General features: G+C 38.6%; 1 protein-coding gene across 1 annotated transcript; it reads right to left on the reverse strand.

The window, feature by feature from the left end:
* Positions 1–669: 669 nt before the first annotated feature.
* LOC124287162 (28S rRNA (cytosine-C(5))-methyltransferase-like) lies at positions 670–18,765 on the reverse strand. Its single transcript, XM_046723646.1, is given in 11 exon segments — positions 670–1,443; positions 1,445–1,682; positions 3,256–3,434; positions 5,933–5,979; positions 5,981–6,049; positions 6,399–6,503; positions 6,505–6,541; positions 15,604–15,712; positions 16,724–16,829; positions 17,020–17,205; positions 18,556–18,765. Coding segments are annotated over 11 exon segments (1,299 nt in total). The 5' UTR covers positions 18,649–18,765; the 3' UTR covers positions 670–1,313.
* Between the last annotated feature and the right edge of the window lie 7 nt (positions 18,766–18,772).

An 18,772-nucleotide genomic window follows, 5' to 3' on the forward strand; every position in this document is an offset into this window, starting at 1 on the left:
ATTTGAAACTTGAGAGAGTTGGAGCAGATCTGATGTCTGTAGGGAGAGAGTTCCACAGGCAAGCAGCTGAATGTTTGAAGGATCTACGTCCGAAAGTACTGAGGCGCGTATCCCCCTAACCTTGGACCACGCATATGCACACTCCTCTGAAATCCTGGCTTCACCCCTGCAGATGTTTCATAAAAACAGAGAATTGTTTCCTGAACATGTTGGATGTCTAGGAAACTAGGAAACAAATATGTTGTGCAAGTGAAATTCAGTTGTTCATCCTTTTCTTTCAGGAAAAGAAATACTGTGTTGCAGAGGTTGGGAATACATTTTGCCTGCAATAAAAAAAACACCCACCCTACCTCATCCCATTGCTATTAATGTTCTGGTTTAAAACTATAGAACAATTACACATACCCCTCTCAGGCATTAATAAAATACTCAAAGTAGCATTTAAAAAAAAAACCAAATAACAAACAATTATTTCAAATGTAACTATTTTAATAAAACTGATCTTTCATTAAACTGATTCAGTAAAACGACACACAGCCTTTCATCATAAATGTTTAGCCACTGTAAAAGGTTACAGCATTTAATCAGAATGATTAAACAAAGTGTAACACAGCATGTTTCCATAACAACTATCCTAAAATGCTAAATCCCTTGTTTTGGGGGGGTGGGTTCTCATTAAATTTTTCAGTTTCCGCTTTTCTGCAGATGTGCGGTTCTTTACGCCTGTGACCAGTTCATGCCTGTCAGCTAAACCATGAGCAACATGTACATTCTCTGTTATTTCCCACTTCCCGAGCTTGGAGCCGAAGCCCATGTGGGTCGGTCTTGCACGTTTTGCCTCTGGAGGAGGCGTACATTGTAGAACGCAACAAGAACGGTTGCTGACATCCAGAAAGTCAATACTTCGTTTCCGGAACATTTCAACTCTCTTACCCTTAACTGAGGATTTTCCTGAGTGCTTTTGACTGCCACAAAACACGTTTTTGACTGGAGTGTCACAGGCCATGGAGTTATCTACCCTTAACACTTCTTCAGTTTCAGTAGCCAGGTATGAGGACTCTAAATCTTCAGATTTTGGGATAATTCTGTTTTTATTGTCATGTTTACTTGGCCAGGTATCTTCACCATCTCCATCGAAAACGTCATCTTCATCATTGACCCTTTCAACCTCATTTACAACTGAGCTCAGAAGAAGATTCTTCTGTGCCTTTTTGGCCTTTTTCTTTAGCCTCTTCTTTTCCTTTCTTGTCAACGTCCCGTTGTTTCCATTGTCCTTGATCCTGTTTTCTGAACATCCAACAGGATCCTTTTCATCACAAATACCGTTCCCCTTGAAATGTCTTCCTTTCAAAACAGGCCACAAAGAAACCATTAGTCAGATTGTCCTCAGGTGACATCCGCAGGCACATCTGAGCATGCTCATAACCTTTGACCCCCTCTGCTTGGCCAATCAGCGAAGATCAGTTTCAGTTTGAAGTCTTTGCCAACCTTCTGGATAACTTCCTCCACAACTTCCTCATTTTCCTGTGCATGTACCGAGCAGGTTGAATAGACCACCCTCTTCACTCTTGGAAAGGACAGGGCATGTTTCAACATGGTCACTTGGAAATTTGACAAGCTCTTCAGTCGAGCTTCAGTTGAGTTTTGGTCATCAGACAAGTGATTAAGTCTTCCCACGATTCCTGAAAGGGAAAAGAAATTGTCTTAATTTTCCTTGTATGTCATGCAGAGTGAAAGTCCCAAGTTTAATATTTTTCAAAGTTCTCCTTTCCTTGATTCAGAGGTATTTTATAATTGAATACAGACCCTGGCCCAATTGGAAGCTGCTTTACAGAGGATCAGGAGGCTGACGGGTATGAGGAGGAGAGTGCTGGCTGTCATACAGTCATATGGAGGTTACACTCAGTATTGACCTTGAATCGTGTAAGACACGCAAAACAACATTTTCAATGTTCACATTCACCGATAAATTCAACATTGAACATTCCAGGGCAATACTTGTACAGACATGGTTTTGAATAAATAATTTATTTTTAAATGAGCAATTATCATCATAAAATCAACATGGATTCCATTCATTTTGTCGTTTTTCATGAGTCAAAGGATTATACGGGTCAGAAAAACTCGTATTTCCATCGTGGTCACCAGGAGAAGTTTTATGTTCGTGTTAAAAACATATCATTGCAAAAATACAGGGGGTGCTTAATTAAGTTCTTTGTGTATATATTGATCTGCTCACCAGCAATATACAACTCACAACATCCAACTCAAAATTAGTTATAACTACAACAGCACAGGTTTTGCTTAAATCCAATTTGAGAATTTTAACTGAATAGTTATGAACTCTTGGCACCATGAATGAGCTTCAAAGCTAGATAAATCCCTGAATATTCTTTTCAGTACTGTAATTTCACCTGATAATTATGTATGTAATAGCAAAAAACAAAGAAAATGCTATCAGCAACAATCCTAGCAGTTGAATATAGTGACACATTGTCAGGAAAGTCACTGAGTTTGCCCACCCAATCCCCAATCAAGTCACCACCCGTGAAGATCTGGGTTAGAATTGGTCTTCAGTAACCCATGCTTGTCGTAATAGGTGACCAAAGGGATCGGGTGGTAAGGCTCGCTGACTTGGTTGACACATGTCATCATATCCCAATTGTATAGATCGATGCTCATGTTGCTGATCACTGGATTGTCTGGTCAAGACTTGATTATTTACAGACCACCGCCATATAGCTGGAATATTGCTGGGTATGGCGTAGAACTAAACTCACTCATTCATCAAGTTACCTCTTAAGATAAACGAAAATATTTTACTCTTCTTTCAATATATTATATTTCCATTTTGAAGTACATATCACCAAATTAATATAGTGGGCAAATACACCGACAATAAAAGACATGATAAACAATAACGATGAATGGTTTGAAAACATTGTTCAGGTTACTGTGTGAATCTGAATTTTCAACAACCACTGACACATGGAAACAAATTCTGGCAACTTTCAACACAGAACAAACAAATATTCTGAAAGTTTCTCTTTATTTCATATATTCCACCTACTGCCTTTCTATTCATAAATTTAAAACATCTTTGGGCCAAAGATTCTAAAAAGGTCTGGCTGAACAACATCAAATGGTGTGTCTGGTCCTGAGTCTTCTTTCGAGGTTGCCGTCACACACCTGTAATATTGTTGAGCTCTGCATTAAACAACAAAAAAATGAATAGACCAACTAGACAATTCTCACCAGACCCGCTGCATGACGGATCCACCAGCATGTATTCCACGTCAGAGTATTTCTCCTCCAGAGGGTCAACAGACAGGAAGTCCTGACACGTCTGCTCTGTGTTGGTGACTCCAGCCACCTCCAGCAGCTGTGACATTGTCTTCAGACGCCGACGGTCTTTGTCAAAGGCAAAGATTTTCCTGGAAAATTAGTTCAGTTTATAGTCATGGACAAACTAATGTTTTCACATATGAAATAATGTAAGTAAAACTAAATATTCCACATCTCCCACTTGAACTTTTGTTGAGAATAACATCATATATTCAGTCACACAAAAGTAACTTTCCCTGTTCTTTGGCCCTTCTCGCAAGACATGATCTTTATTGTTTTAGAGAGATTATACCAATATGATGGTGAAAACAATCTAAGTATGTGACAAGTCACAGCACATAATACATATTGTTAGTTCCAAATTCAAGATCCAGACATCTTTATTCAATTCAACAGGACCTGTAAGTCTCGCGAGGCGCTACTTCCGGTACTAAGCTGGTTCCCGGCTCTCTTTACAAGTACCAACTTGCAATATGCGAGATAGGGCCAAGCTTACTTCCGGTAGCAGATTTCCGGTGACAGGCTTATATAAAAAAAAACAGTTATGGTTCCAAATTGTGCAAGCGCCAAATATGACTCTACCAGACTGGACCAAGTGTACAACCATGCTTGGCTGTCACAGCTGTTGAAAGTCATCATAGTGGGGTATTTGGGGATGGTTAGATCGGAAATTTGTTATTCCTGCAAGGATTATCGGTTTCTTACTGTCAACTGACAACCATGAGACCATTCGAAAAGGTATGAAACATTGTTTGTCACCGGAAGTACTAAGGTCTCGCGGAGTGCCGTGACCTACTTACGGGCCCTATAACACCTGCGTATCTGAAAACAGAATCATGTCCATGTGGTGAACACTATTGCTGGTGTTACATTCTCATCTGTATTATGATATCACTGGTATAAAGTCATGACCAGTATAACTACTGTGACAGTGACAAGTGACAAGTTTATTGGTATTTGGGGCCACGTGACCCATATCACTAATACATAATAACTGCACACAGTGCACATACCGGTATATCATTCATTCACAAGTAATATCAAATTGGCAAGTTTCTTTTCAAATACAACGACAAAGATTTAATAAGTTTTGTGTCAGTGGATGCTAGCAGTTGATACATTCTTGAAGCAGACGGATTCTTATAACAATATTCAGGTAAAAACTGTTGTCTGCTTATCTCATAGTAAGGGCAAATAAATAGAAAGTGAAATTCATCTTCAATACAGCCCAGGAGACATTTGGTACATAGTAATGCATTTGGGTTATCCTAACATTTTTATCTATCTAACTGAACTTTCAATTTATGAGATGCACAGTGAAACTTACAATATACCCTCAACAGGTCTTTTTCGGGAAACAATTTAAGAATATACTTTTCAGCATCCAAAACAGATTTAAAACCACTGTAATGTTTTAGAAATGATGACCCTGAGGTTTTACAATGCCAGTTTGGGAATTGTATGTCTCTACATCTTTGTGAAAACAAATTCATGGAAACGTTAATACTACCGCAATCTTGAGTGAACCATATGTACGAAAAGCCAGTCAAACAATAATATTCGAATGCGAAAACCCCAACATATTCTATCCTGTTCATCAGAATGTTTCATCATTTCATAACCAGCCCTGGGATACCTTGATCTATCCATTCGAATAAGTCTGCACCAGTATCTAATACAATGACTATAATAATTAGCACACAAATAACCTGTATTATGCTATCACTGGTGTAAAGCCATCACCAGTATAACTACTAACTATTACTGAAAAATGCCTGAGCTAGCTGTAGTGCACGGATTGTATTGCTCATGAGATTAAGTGAGTGGGTGAGTGAGTTGAGTTTTACGCTGCACTCAGCAATACTCCAGCTATATGGTGGCGGTCTGTAAATAATCGAGTCTGGACCAGACAATCCAGTGATCAACAGCCTGACCATCGATCTGCGCAATTGGGAACCGATGAAATGTGTCAACCAAGTCAGCGAGCCTGACCACCCAATCCTGTTAGTCGCCTCTTACAACAAGCATAGTCGCCTTTTGTGGCAAGCCTGGGTTGCTGAAGACCTATTCTACCCAGGATCTTCTCATGAGATTAAATTAATATGTGGTGGCATGTGGTCCTGTGCGTAGAGCTCAGGTCACAAATCAGTTGAAATTAAGCAACGTTGAGCGCGGAGAGTCCTTGGATGGGTGACCATGTTTGGCAGCTTGACTCCTGAGGGTTTCTAGGACTTCAGTCCTGCCCCACAACGAAGCACATGTGATACATCTGCTCTCACCTCAGGCAAATGAGTTTGTTCAAAGTTGCCTCTGTTCACCCTGCAGAAAATGGGTACCCAGTGGGATAAGTCATGTGACTATTAACTTTCTAGCGCCTTACAGGCAGCTTGGATTATCCGGGGTAATAATAATCAGATTCTGATAACAGCTTCCAGTGAGCAACTTGTCAGATGGACACTAGGCGCTACATAAATGAATTATTATCATTATTAAATTGATATGTAATAAATAGCTTCAGAATGCATGAATCATTACTGCATTACTCGGCCAGAACCCATCACTAAATTCCTGAGCATAGAACACAAACCCTGAGTTTCTCAGTAGACTGGCAACATGGCTGGTCTTGTTGCCGGGGTGCTGCACAGCTGTCAATCACCACACTGCCCTCTGGTGGAAGCAACACATGGGCGGGGAAACAACTGGCCTGGAGGGGAAAATAGTCGTGTTGTGTATCAGCAAGGAAATTTTATTGCAATATGTTGCAATAGAGGTACTGCGATATAATGGGATGAACCTTATATATTAATGTCAAAAACACGTTAACATTCCAATGCTGACAAGACTGATGATTAAATTATGTTATAAAGTACAATCAAATAGTTTCTGTTTCAGCCCATTGATGTTTTTGTTGGAGCTGTCTACTTGGTACTAAATGATTAAAGAGTTTGGGGTAAATGTGCTCATCAAAATATAAAATTATAAATATGTTGATGAAAATCATGTTAAATAAACAGGAGTCCTGTCTCAACCTTCACTCTTCAATCTTTTCTCACCTTGTCCTGCAGGATTATCTCCCCTGTCGTACACAGTCTGTGTTTATGGAAGTCGGTTCCAGGAGGAAACACCAGCAGATCGGGGAGATGGTGATCCTGCAGAAACTCTCGCTGGCCCAGCTTCGGGCACGTCATCCACAATGCTGAAATAACACGGCTGATGAAGGTAAAAGCAATCTTTAACAATTAACAATCTGATTTACAGTTACATTGAATCAAGGAATAATCGAAACATGGACTTCATTAACAATCCAGGGTATTATACAGTGGAAACCTGATAAGTAAAATTTCAAGGGACTCGCCAAACTTGTTTACTTATCAGGTATTTTACTTATCCAAACTGATAAAAACCTGCAAATGAAAACCATAGGTATGTATATGTATGCATATGTAACAATGAACAACTTATCAGGGCTGGCCTCCAGTTGTCAGTGTATTGTCAACTGCTTGACGCCAGCGAGCTGTAAGTAGGATGTTTGTTTGACTGGAGACTGACACGACTGCCCCTCATGTCGGATTATGTAGTGATCGCTAATTTAGTTATCCAGTCTCTTTTGTTAAGTAATTTACTTCCAGGGACCGTGAGAAGACGTTTAGTTAAGCGGTATTGTTTACTTATCCGAGTTTAGTTAACAGGATTCTAATAGTGATAATTAATGAAGACATTTGCCCGGGACCGAAGAAAAGTGTTTACTTATCAGGTCTGTTTAGTTAAGCGGTCTTTACTTAGGCGGTTTCCACTGTATCTCCATTGTCTTGAGACAAGTACCCTTGATCCATGACCATGATAACTTTGATTCGGAAGTGACGCTTCAATCAATATCCCTTCTGGTACAAACATAGCTCAGAATTTTCCTTGATGTGCATTTTAGAAGTTGGGGTGATGAAGGGTGATGAAGAATGATGATAAAGAATAAAGAAGTTGTATATCCATAAAAAGTATCATCATTCAGCTCCGAATTTGACTACTGCCATAGTGTTGTAACATCATTTCAAAAGATGTTCAAATTAAAGATGGTACTTCTTTTTTATCTGCCTGGTGCCTGCGGTGAGATGACATATCAGGGAGTGGTCAGTCTGAGTAAACAGTGGCATGCATATAGTATCCAGGTGGGCTAGCACTATGAAAGTGGCATAAGTTTTGTCTGGCACAAATACCATATATTACCATAGATAAGCCAACCCCATAGATAGGCCGACCCCCAAACTTGACCCTTAAAATCAGTGTGAAAATGGTATGTTTCGTACATAAGCCGATCCCCTGTGATGGGGTCCTAATCGCGGCAAACACAGACCACAGACAACTAGCAGTTACCAATCATTATAACTTTGGTCCACATTATTCAAAGAATTCACAATCATATTGCGTCTACTCACGCATCGAAATGAAGTGTAGTTGACAGAAAATGGATAATATATTTTGTTTCGCTAAATATCATACTTATTGTATAGGGACGATCACAAGTCAACAAACTGGCTTGCTTATTTTACGTCAGAATTCATCACGTTATATTATTGTGCAAGTTTGAACATAATCGCCGTGAAACGTGTGCACAGCTGATTGCTATTTCCGGTCCAAATACACACGGTAATCTTAATCTTAATTTATTTATAGAGCAAAAACTGTAATTAAAATTACACAATTTATTTCTTGGGGTTACATAATAGTATTCTGTATTATATTTTACTGATGCTTACATCAGAATTCATCCCGTTATATGATTGTGCATGTTTGAACTTGATCGCCAGGAAAAGTGTGCACAGCTGAGTGCTATTTCCGGCTTAAATACACACGGTAATCTTAATCCCTGCAAATAATACAATGCCCCGCAAAAACAACTCAGAACTTAAAAGGTAAATAATCATGTCTAGTGATGTTTAATTGCAAATTTGACGTCTTTACTGACAGAGTCGTCTTCTGTTGTTTGTTCACGTGAAGTGATACGATGTTGTTTTCTTACCCCTGGAAAAAAAAAAGTTTGACGAAAGCGTAACCCATAGATCAGCCGACCCCCTTCTACAGACTGCTTTTTTTCCCCTCAAAATTCGGCTTATCTATGGTAATATACGGGTAACCTTCATTTAATTCATTGGTCAGCTTTTCTTGAACCAGCAAATGGGTTTGAGGGTATTTGTCATCATAGTATGACAATATAACATTCTGAATAATCAAGGTCGGGAAGAAAACGCCATGTTTTTAACTATTATCTATTACTTAAGAAACAAATTGGAAATTGTCCACATTAAAAACAATAATGTAATTTTTGGAATAAAATTGATATTTTATACTTATCCTGACTCATGCTCTTTTTGCTTGTCTTCTTCTTCTTGCGAACATAGTGGAACACTTGTATCTCCCTAATTGAAGCTCCCTTCAATTTAAAATCACTAATTAGTATTCACCACGAGTTACCTCCTTTCCACAAGCGCGGGAACGAGGGCGCCACCTCTACCCATGTGCCTCACTCTCTCCTCATATACTGAGCCCAACATTTGAATTTACAGGAAATCCAAAGTGTTATTTGGGGAGGATGGGAGGGCTGACCTCATGAGTCAGGATAAGTATAAAATATCAATTTTATTCCAAAATTACATATTTTTCCTTATCCTGACTCATGCTCTTTTTTGCTTGTAGCATCCTGACGGAACGGAGGTGGGAATATCTAATACTTTGGATTTTTAATAATTAGTGATTTGAACTGTGATGATTGTAATAACCCTATGGGAACTTCATAAAGGCACTGAACTGATGAATTCCTGCTGCTAACTTATCAGCTGCCATATAAATGGTTATTACCATGTACTTATTATGATAAAGTATATATAACATTAATACAATGCTTAAGACTAATAGACTTAAGCTTGTTAATATGCTAGTATAAACTCCTTAGAGTTTGTTAGCTAAAATACTTTAAGATATAACATAGTACTAAGCTTAAGATATGATTAAACTTAAGCTAATTATATAATAACAAACTCTTTAGAGTTTGTTAGTTAATATACTTATATGATATAGATATAATGCTGAGCTTAAGATATGAATAAGCTTTAGCTACATATATAATAGCAAAAACTCTGTAGAGTTTGTTAGCTAATATATTTTTATAATATGAGTATAGTACTGTGCTTAAGCTATAATTAACTTAAGCTACATATATAATAGCCAAACTCTGTAGAGTTTGTTAGCTAATATATTTTTATAATATGAGTATAGTACTGTGCTTAAGCTATAATTAACTTAAGCTACATATATAATAGCCAAACTCTGTAGAGTTTGTTAGCTAATATATATTTATAATATTAGTATAGTACTGAGCTTAAGATATAATTAACTTAAGCTACATATATATAGCAAAACTCTGTAGGGGTTTTGTTAGCTAATATATTTTTACAATATGAGTATAGTAGTGTGCTTAAGATATAATTAACTTAAGCTACATATATAATAGCAAAACTCCGTAGAGTTTGTTAGCTAATATATTTTACAATATGAGTATAGTAGTGTGCTTAAGATATAATGAACTTAAGCTACATATATAATAGCAAAACTCCGTAGAGTTTGTTAGCTAATATATTTTACAATATGAGTATAGTATTGTGCTTAAGATATTATTAACTTAAGCTACATATATATAATAGCCAAAAACTCTGTAGAGTTTATTAGCTAATATGTTTATAGTGTAACCATAGTACTAAGCTTAAGATAAGATTAGACTTAAGCTAAATGTATATAGCAAAATAAACTCCTTAGAGTTTATTAACTAATATACTTTTATGTTAAAAACATAGTACTGAGCTTAAGTTATGATGAAACTTAAGCTATATATATATAATAACAAAACTCCATTCGAGGTTTTGTTAGCTAATACCTTTATAATGTAAACATACTGCTTAAGATATGATGAAACTTAAGCTAATTGTATAATAGCGAAAACAACCCTTTAGAGTTTGTTAGCTATGATATAAACCTAGTATTGAGCTTATGAAGGAAAACTTAAGCTACATATATAATAGCAAAAGAACTCCATAGAGTTTGTTAGCTAATACATGTTATAATGTAACCATAAAGCTTAAAATATGATGAAACTTAAGCGAAAATATATAATAGCAAAACCCTCTTTTAGAGTTTTGATAGCTAATATACCTATATGATATAAACATAGTACTAAACTTAAGATATGAATAAGCTTAAGTTACATATATAATAGCTAAAACTCTGTAGAGTTTGTTAGCTAATACATGTTATAATATAACCATATTGCTTAGAAATATGATGATACTTAAGCCAAATAGCAAAAACTCTTTAGAGTTTGTTAGCTAATCTACTTATATGATATAAACATAGTACTAAGCTTAAGATATGAATAAGCTTAAGCTACCTATATAATAGCAAAACTCCTTAGAGTTTGTTAGCCAATATATTTTAATAATATGAGTATAGTACTATGCTTAAGGTATAATTAGCTTAAGTTACCTATATAATAGTAAAACTCCGTTAGAGTTTGTTAGCTTAATTAACTTAAGCTATGTATAAAATAGCCAAAAACTCTGTAGAGTTTGTTAGCTAATGCATTTATCATGTAACCATAGTATTACTCTTAAGATATGAATAACTTAAGGTAAATATATATAATAACAAACTCTGTAGAGTTGTTAACTTATATATTGTATGATGTAATAATCATAGTACTGTGATGATAAAAGGAACTTAAGTAAATTATACATAGCATGAAGCTATTTAGTATTGTTATAAGATAAGTAAAAATCTGTTAGATTGACTTATCTTCTCCGAGAACTGTCAGCTGTTGTCGAGGACCATGGGATCGAATTGGTGTATACCTGAGGGCGTCCTCGGTGGTGATATCTCTCAGATAATGGTTTGCAACCACCATGTCAGTTTCAGAAATAAACCCTCCATTATTTCAATCACATTGTGTAGAACAATTGTAGAAGTTAGCTATAATATCATGAGTATTAAGCTCATGGAGGGTCGAATAGGTCCATCCGCATATGCGCGTGGTATGACAGTTCTGATCCAAATGGAGATATAGTACATGAGACTTCACTCTCTTAGCGAAGTTGATGATAGAGAAATAATCTGTTGCATTTTTCCTCCTGTTTGGTTTGGTGGAGATAAATTAACAGTGCTCTTGCTGGCCATCTTGATAGAATCATCGTATCATGGGGTCCAAGTATGTCATCCAAGCGTGTTCATAAACCTCACTTGTGAGGTGTTGGAACACTATATTCATATCCCAGGTTGGCGAAATTTCCGTTTTATTCTCCAAACAGAAGTTTAGTAGGTTTACTAACCATCTAGTTGTGTTAATTAAACGATGAAATTCAGCTGTAGTCTGAAGCGCTGTGGATTTAGATCCACTTGTATCTTTCGTCTAGGTAATTAAGCTCTGAAGTCCTTGATGTAGGTGCACAACCAGGTGTGTCTGTCCTCGTTGAACTTTATGTAAAATCGCCTGACTGCCGATCCCTCGTCTTAACTTGACAGGGGGAGGTCTCTAACTTGAAGAAAAACAGTCTAATCATGAATGTTCAGGTTAACTGGACTGTAATGAGGCTTGCTTTCGATCACTGATATATAGTTGTCACTTGTGGCGTAAGTCTTGAACTGTGAATTGAGATGCGACCTCTGTGTAGAGTCGTTGTCCCTCAGTGGTCCAATCAGAACAAGGCATTTTGATTCTGTATAATACCAGCTGTGATGTCACCGGTGTAGCGGGGAAAAACCCACCTTGAATAAATTCTTGTCGTCGTTGATATTAGCATAAGCGTCGGTCTTCACCGTAGCTTCGAAGTTATCCGGTGACCACGTGTTTGAGGGTTAATGGTAATGTAGCTGAAACCTCCGGTAGAGAAATATCTCGCTCTGTAATTTTATGCTGGGTAGGTTATTTTCCTGGTTGTCGTGAAAGTAATTTCAGTTTTGAATATAATTCCGACTTCCTTATATATAAGGGTATAAACAACTTGCAAGTTGTGAGCTTGTAGACTGTATACATGAATGTATCGTCATAATTGTAGAATTAACGTTGAACTTGTTGTACATATTTCTTCTCAGAAACTTTGGCGATTAAGAGTTATACTGCGCTGTAACAAGGCTGCTGTTCAATTTCGATATTGAATTGTCTGCAGATATGCGTAATGGTCGCATGTAGATAATCGTATCGATCGTCGGGATTGTATATTAGCAATTTATCACGGAATAGTTGATTTCTGTGAAGATCTATGCAATGTCGTTGACTAATAATACAGCGGCGTTCTGTGTTGTAAATAGCCTGAGCAATTATCTTCCAGTAGGCTTAAAGGCGACATCTGGCATACAGTTGATAATCAACTTATGCGGCGTCTTGAAACGGACTGACAGTAGCTATATATGGCGAGTGGCTAGTATATGGAAACCTTGGAGGAGACTTCCTCGGTGAGCGCCGGAGACTTCGCGAAGTTCTCGAAGTAACCCTTCTAGATCTTCTGGGTGAAGTAGACTTGGAGCCACTTAGCCTTAGCGACCATCGCGAAGGTGTCGAAATCAAAGCCCGATTAGTATATATATATATATATAAATATATATATGGCTTGCCGTGAACAGCCTCTGTGTTTAACAGGATGTGGGATCGTGGCGCTTGCCTAAAAATAGGGCGCATGGATCATCTTATCATATTCAGAAGTGGGTGTTCTGAAGTCTGGTGATAAGTGTCTAATTGATCGTTCTAGATCTATTTAGGCCAGCGAACATCGTCGTCATGGATTCAACAGAACCAATATCGATTGTAGTTCTTATACTTGATATCGATGATCAACTTGTCTATGGGTTGATCTTCTGGGAGACTTGTGAGGAGCGTTGATAGTTTCGCGAAGCTCTTGTATAGTCCCTCGATGTCCTTCTAGATGATGATGATCTGGATTCAGGTGTCCTTGCGCATGCCTTCGCGAAGCTTCCTCTCGTCGGTCGGAGAGACGACGATATGACCTTCAGCGAAGGCTTCCGTGATGTCTGATGGTCGAGTCCACATCTAGGGATGAAACGCATAAGGTGATGATCTATCCTGCCTTCGCGAAGTCCTTAGCGAAGGCTGTATCTAGGTTCTTTCGCCTTTCAGCGAAGCTGTACATCTAGGTCGCCGTCCAAGGTGGTCCATTGACTTCGCCAGCGAAGGTGACATCGTCCTGGCTGCTTTCGTTGGCGGGGTGCCTCTGGGGTGCTGTCTACGTTGGAGCCTTCCAGCGGCTTCGGACCTGCTACCGCGAGATATAGTGGTCCTCCATGATGTTCATAATTTGTTAGTGCATCATGTCTTCTGGGATGGTCTGCGGCGAGGTCGTCGATGCTTTATCTGCGGTGTTAATGGGGGTCCACGGGAAAATCGTCCGACATCAGTGTAGAGGCATCAGGCTGCATGGTGATCTCTGCTGATGTCGTTGTAGCTGTCACGGTGCGTTTCTTGTGAAATGCGTCGGGGATGATGATCAGCTGATCATCGTAGAGGTCCAGGTCATCGGCTGGAACAATCTCGGTTGAAAGTCCTAGTAGACTTACGTTGATTTTCCCTCAGAATTCGGCGCTGCCCTGGGTGTGCGGCGTCTGCGTTGAGTGTTGGTAATGATGGGACCCTCAGGGCGATCATCCAGCATATCGCGTTGGTACATCAGGCTGCATGCTGATCTGTGCCGACATCGGTCAATCTTTGATGTACATCTGGTATGATGATGAGGCTGATCATCATACAGGCCCAAACTCGCGATAGGAGCGGTCTCCGGCTGTTGAGATGTGGTAGAAAAACCCTCTAGTCTTCTGCTGCGGCGATGGGATGTCTGGGGAAGCAGGATGCTTCTTGGAGATGGCGGACTACGTCCACACCTCTCCACCACTCTAGCGGAACACCACGCGGAGAGTCGGCCAACAGCAGTAGACTGGCGAGGGTTCGGTGTATCAGTCATACTAGACTCTGCATCGCCGACCTATCTGCTGTGGCGTGCCAAACGCCAAAGTAAATATTAATAAAAGGTAGAATTGGATAAATTAGTACCGCCCAACTGCAATGTGAATATAATAAACATGGCGCCGTACATCATATTAAAGGCGGATCAGCAGCAGCATAAAAGCGTAATCTGCAATAGTACAGAATTTTCATCAGCGTAATCCACTGAAACAAACACGGCGTCCATTGAATAAACTGTAAAAACGACTAAATATCAATATATAATGGTTGAAGGATACTAGCTAAACCTCTATAGCTGTCTATACGAGGTAACTAACTAAATATAATTCAAAGGATATAGTGTGTCGGGAGACACAGGCGCTCTCACGTCCAGCTCACTGGGCGAAGAAGGAGAGAGTGAGGCACATGGGTAGAGGTGGCGCCCTCGTTCCCGCGCTTGTGGAAAGGAGGTAACTCGTGGTGAATACTAATTAGTGATTTTAAATTGAAGGGAGCTTCAATTAGGGAGATACAAGTGTTCCACTATGTTCGCAAGAAGAAGAAGACAAGCAAAAAGAGCATGAGTCAGGATAAGGAAAAATGACACTTTTATTCACAGGCACTGAGTCATCAATGCTTTATCAGTCTCTGAACAGAAATAACAAATAGATATTCTGACATATTTGTAAACATGGCTACAAACTATCGGAATGTCAAATTCTATATTTATATTTAGATATATTTTGGTACACATACAGAATACCGGATACCTACCAGCCATATTGTTAAGTGTCACGTCACCCTAACGCTAACCCTAAACCTTACCCTAACCCTAACCAAAAGTAAACCTGCTTGCTTTCAAAGATGGCAGAAGGTATCCGGTATTCTGTAGTCTTACCTATATTTCAATACCAATTTTGCTACCCGTGAAGGTCCGGGTTAGAATGTGCCTTCAGTAACCCATGCTTGTCGTAAGAGGCGACTAACGGGATCGGGTGGTCAGGCTTGCTGACTTGGTTGACACATGGCATCGGTTCCCAATTGCGCAGATCGATGCGCATGCTGTTGATCACTGGACTGTCTGGTCCAGACTCGATTATTTACAGAACGCCGCCACATAGCTGGAATATTGCTGAGTGCGGCATAAAACTTAACTCACTCACTCACTCATACCAATTATGCTAACAACAACACTTGAAAACGAGCTTTTGGAACTTTTGTCAACATTGTAATAAAAAACTTTGGCAAAAGAAAATGGAGAATGTCCGTACTTCTTCGTTCCTTTCACAAGCCGCCAGCCTTCTTTCATGAAGGTTTCTGCTGCTTTCTGCAATGTAGTTTTCAGCAGGTTCACACGAACATATCTGGGCAGAGGTACAGCTGAAAAAGATCACGTGGAGACCAAAATGAGCAAAAATACTTCACATGCTGACACTGTCAGTATCTTAACTGATCAGTTAATGAGTGAGTTTAGTTTTATGCCGCTTATAGCAATATTTCAGCAATGTCACAGCGTGGAACAACACCAGAAATGGGATTCACACATTGAACCCATGCACGGAATCGAACCCGGGTCTTCGGCATGATGAGCGAACGCTTTAACCACTTGGCTTCCCCACCACCAACTTAACACTAGTGGTGGTCTGATTAACTGAAAAAATCGAAGATTGGTCGCAGTGACTAAACGACCAAGCAATCGAACATGTTTTCTCATAATCGAACCTACCAATCTTGGAACACTTGTTTGCATTAACAATATTTTTCACAAGGCTGGTTTTGTCTGTGTCATTAAATTTACATTTCATAAGCACTACATGTACAAGCTCGTTCCAAGTCATGATTGAATTTATCTTAAAGAATCCAGGAAATATGTGTTCCTAACATACTAATCATCATTTAAATATGCAAACTTTGCAAATGGACTTTATGCAATTTTCAAAAAACAAACAAATTACTACATGTTTTTTCTTTCTTTTTTTGTGCATTAACAAAAATAACAGGAACATTTGATAAATGACCCTAACCAATTATTTTCGATGATTGATCGGTTGTAACAGACCAATCATCAATTATTTGATTTTAACCAATTCCCAACACTACTTAACACATAAAGCATGTTTGACTTTGTTTGTTGTTCACACTGTATAACATTCCACCTATACATGAGTGTGTAAATGATCACCTCTGGACGAAACAAACCAGTGGTTGATAGCATGAGCAAAGATGCTGTACATTAATCACAAACAGTTGCTGTAATGATGAAGACATCTTACCATCTTTCAGTTGTCTGTGTATGGCGACCATGATTTCATTAATTGGTCAAAAGTATTTCCCCCAACAAAATTTATTTATTTTCAAAGGGTTTAAGAAAACAGTGATGTTTCACTCTACCATGTGCTTCCTCAGGGATAAGTTCTGACAGACTGGACACATGTTTCTCAGCAAGCAGACGGCCATGTTCCCTTTCTATCACATTCTTATGTCGCAAAAACTGTTTCTGAAATAACAAAATGACACACTTCATATTGGCAGTATTTCAATTTTTAATTATCTTCATATTACATTTTTCATAAGCATGACAAAGACACTTCACAGAGCTTTTAATGTCTTCATGAAGTTCTTTTGATTTTTTACATAAATATCTCTTTGATCTGATACCAAAACCACTTAATTCTGGATGAACTTACAGCTATTGCTCCAGCGTTGTCAAGTCCCTGTCCAATGAGAAACTCGTACAACAGGACAATCAATACATACTGCTTCTCATCATAGTTGCTGAGTTTCCGCGGAATCTTTGTCCTCTTCAGCAGCAGACTCAAAATCTGCCAGAACTTCAGAGTTTCGCACACCAAGGCATAAAGTTTGCGTTTATTCTGGAAGACAAATAGTAATGAGCTTGATAAGTAAGTTGTTGGAAAATGTCATCTTGAACCGTAATCAGTTTCATCACGGCATGTCAGTTTTGGGGAAGAATACCAGAGTCGCACACCACAGTAACTAGGTTGTGGCAAACACCAACGTTCGAAATACCTGCGTGCCCGACTGCCCGGGACCAGTTAGTTTCAACACGGACTGACAGATTCTCAAATTCACCTGCCCGACGGGCGGGGGGTTAAAATTTAGACATGTATATGAAGATATTTTGTGGGCAGGTAAGTTTTGGTCAGGGCTGGCAAGTTTTACATCTAACCAGACCTGTGGTCTGGCTGAAATTTTTGGGAGTTTCATACCCTGCAAACACTCATTCCACTCTACTGTAATGAATGAGTGAGTTTGGTTTTATGCCGCTTTTAGCAATATTCCAGCAATATCAAGGCGGAGGACTACAGTAATGAAATAAAAAAAGAAGATAAGACGAGGCCTGTCTTCCTTTACATCCTTGCAGCTAGGGGATGTCACTTTAAACTGCAATAAATTCTTTATCAACACTGCATATGAATACATATTTATGAAAATAGGTGCTAAAATTGAAATTCACTGCCAGAGAAACTGTGATATAAAGTTAGAAGGCAGAAAAATTCATTTTAAACAATTAACAGTGCAGTTCGATTTTAGCATTAAGTTGATTAATTGGAAATATGAAATGGCAATTTTGATATATACACCTAAAAAAATCGTATTTTAACCGCTACATAAATATGTATAAGTCTGCTACTAGACGATTTGACCATATCAAACAACAAAAGATTTATTACTCCCAAAATAATTTATTCAGGATTTTGATGACAATATATTGTTAGCACATTTTTCACACACAAAAAAACAACATCCATTTCAAACATTCATTCATTATATGCATTTCAGCATTCACTCATGATGCATTTCAAACATACATCCATCGTTCAATGATTGTACATTTCAAACACTCATTAATTCTAAACATTCATAAATTATTTATTTCAAAAAAGGCTTTCAGTCTGAAACACAAGAGAGTCATCAACAGCCATTAAGTCCAAGAGTGCATTCAAGTGTCCCGCGGTCACCATGCTGCGCCGTTTGCGTAACAGTGCTCAGTGGTCTCTGCGTGGTGGCACAAGTATGTATAAACTGTAAATATATATTCATTGGGTAAAGATTTGCCTTTATGGGTACGAGTCATCCATGTGATCATTTACGCGTGGCATATTTATTGAGTATGTTTGTTGGGACCATAAACAGGTCTGGGTATATGAACAGACGTTGTCGCATGATCATGAGCGAAAACAGAGGCCATTCTTTCTTACATGAAAACGGGAGGCAAACACGAGTGATTTGACCGTTCCTTTCTTCTGCTTGACTGACTTCACTATTTTGGCTGTCTCGTTGTATATATTCATCGTGTTGTCATTGGAATTGTGACTCCAGAAACAGAGTTAAGGGTACGATGTTCAGTTCAAAACATATCCGCGTGTTTCAGAGAAAGCTGCCATTTTGGGGGGATAACTCTCGACATCCGGTTGC

The sequence above is a fragment of the Haliotis rubra genome, unplaced genomic scaffold (genome assembly GCF_003918875.1).
Source record: "Haliotis rubra isolate DU_JTF1 unplaced genomic scaffold, ASM391887v1 Scf4, whole genome shotgun sequence".
NCBI lineage: Eukaryota > Metazoa > Mollusca > Gastropoda > Lepetellida > Haliotidae > Haliotis > Haliotis rubra.